This window comes from Parus major, chromosome 19, assembly GCF_001522545.3.
Source record: "Parus major isolate Abel chromosome 19, Parus_major1.1, whole genome shotgun sequence".
NCBI lineage: Eukaryota > Metazoa > Chordata > Aves > Passeriformes > Paridae > Parus > Parus major.
In genome coordinates, this window is record NC_031787.1 from 6,388,652 (window position 1) to 6,389,881 (window position 1,230).

The window sequence follows — 1,230 nt, forward strand, 5'->3', positions numbered from 1 at the left end:
CCCCCCCGAGCAGCCAATCAGCGCCCGCCCTGCAGCTCGCCCCACCAATCACCGCCGGACTGCTCGGTCTGCCCACTAACGCCGAGCCGCAGCGCCGAGGCGAGAAACGGTCCCAGATCCATCCGCCCCCTCAGAAAGTTGCAGATTTTTTAGGGTCTGATCCCCCTCACTGAAACTCTGGGACCCCTTTGCCTGAGGAGGAGGAATTGGAGCGGGGAAAAGGCGAGTGTGTTCCAGAACAGGGATCTTTTCCTCGGGACTACTTTGGAAGGCGGATGGACACATTAGTTTTGGTGGGCGGGGCCTGTGTGCCCAGAGACGGTATAAATACGGGAGGGTGTGCGTCATTTGGCAGATTCCAGGTTTATCGCCGCTGGATAAATTATACAGACTCATCGCTCAGGGCCGCAGACGTGAGTGCGCTGAGGGGAACTGGGGATGTGTGACGGGGAGAGACGGGCTAGGTGCTCTGGGCAGGAGCGGGGTGGGCGCTGCCGGGCGGTTTGCACGACAGTAACGGAGGGGAGCGGGCGGCAGAGTTGGGCAGTGTTGTGTAGTGATCCGAACCCCGTCGGTGAGAGCTGGGGCGGCCGGGGGAGGGAATTGGGATAAGATTTGTCTGGGCAGGCGGTGTCGGCCCGGGGAAGATGGCGCGGGCGGCGCCGTCCGTGCCGGAAGGCGGCTGTGAGTCACTACCGGGGCGGGGGAGCGGCGCTGCCGCGGGGCGGGTCTGCGGGGCGGGCCGGGCGTTCCCTGCGCTGCTGCATCGCCGCCTGGGGGGGGGGGTCCAGTGCTGCCCTGCCGGAGGAGAATGTAACTGAAATCGGAGGGCTCCGCTGCCGCGTTTCTGCACTGCGGGCATGAAGGGGGTGTGGGGGTTCTCTAGCGAAAGTAATCTGTTAAAAGAGTTGTGCGTACCTTACCTCAAAACTAGGTTTAGTGAGTCAAATTTATTCCATGTTTCCTACAACCAAATTAAAAATTTATGACGGGGGGGGGGGGAATAGCAACAGTAATCGCTTTGCTTGGGATTTACCAAAGGCTTTACTTGACTTAGAGGCTATTGCTGAAACACCTCTTTGTCTTGCAGGTCAACATGCAGATCTTTGTCAAGACCCTGACTGGCAAGACCATCACCCTTGAGGTTGAGCCCAGTGACACTATTGAAAACGTGAAGGCCAAGATCCAGGACAAGGAAGGCATTCCCCCAGACCAGCAGAGGCTGATCTT

The 1,230-nt window shown here is 59.3% G+C and overlaps 1 protein-coding gene across 1 annotated transcript in view; it reads left to right on the forward strand.

The window, feature by feature from the left end:
- The first annotated feature begins 260 nt into the window (after positions 1-260).
- LOC107212920 (ubiquitin) overlaps positions 261-1,230 on the forward strand; it is a 2,474-nt gene continuing 1,504 nt past the window's right edge. The window contains exons 1-2 of the mRNA XM_015646820.2: positions 261-413; positions 1,091-1,199. Coding sequence (XP_015502306.1) covers positions 276-413; positions 1,091-1,199 — 247 coding nt within the window. The 5' untranslated portion in view covers positions 261-275. The remainder of the gene's footprint in view (positions 414-1,090; positions 1,200-1,230) is intronic.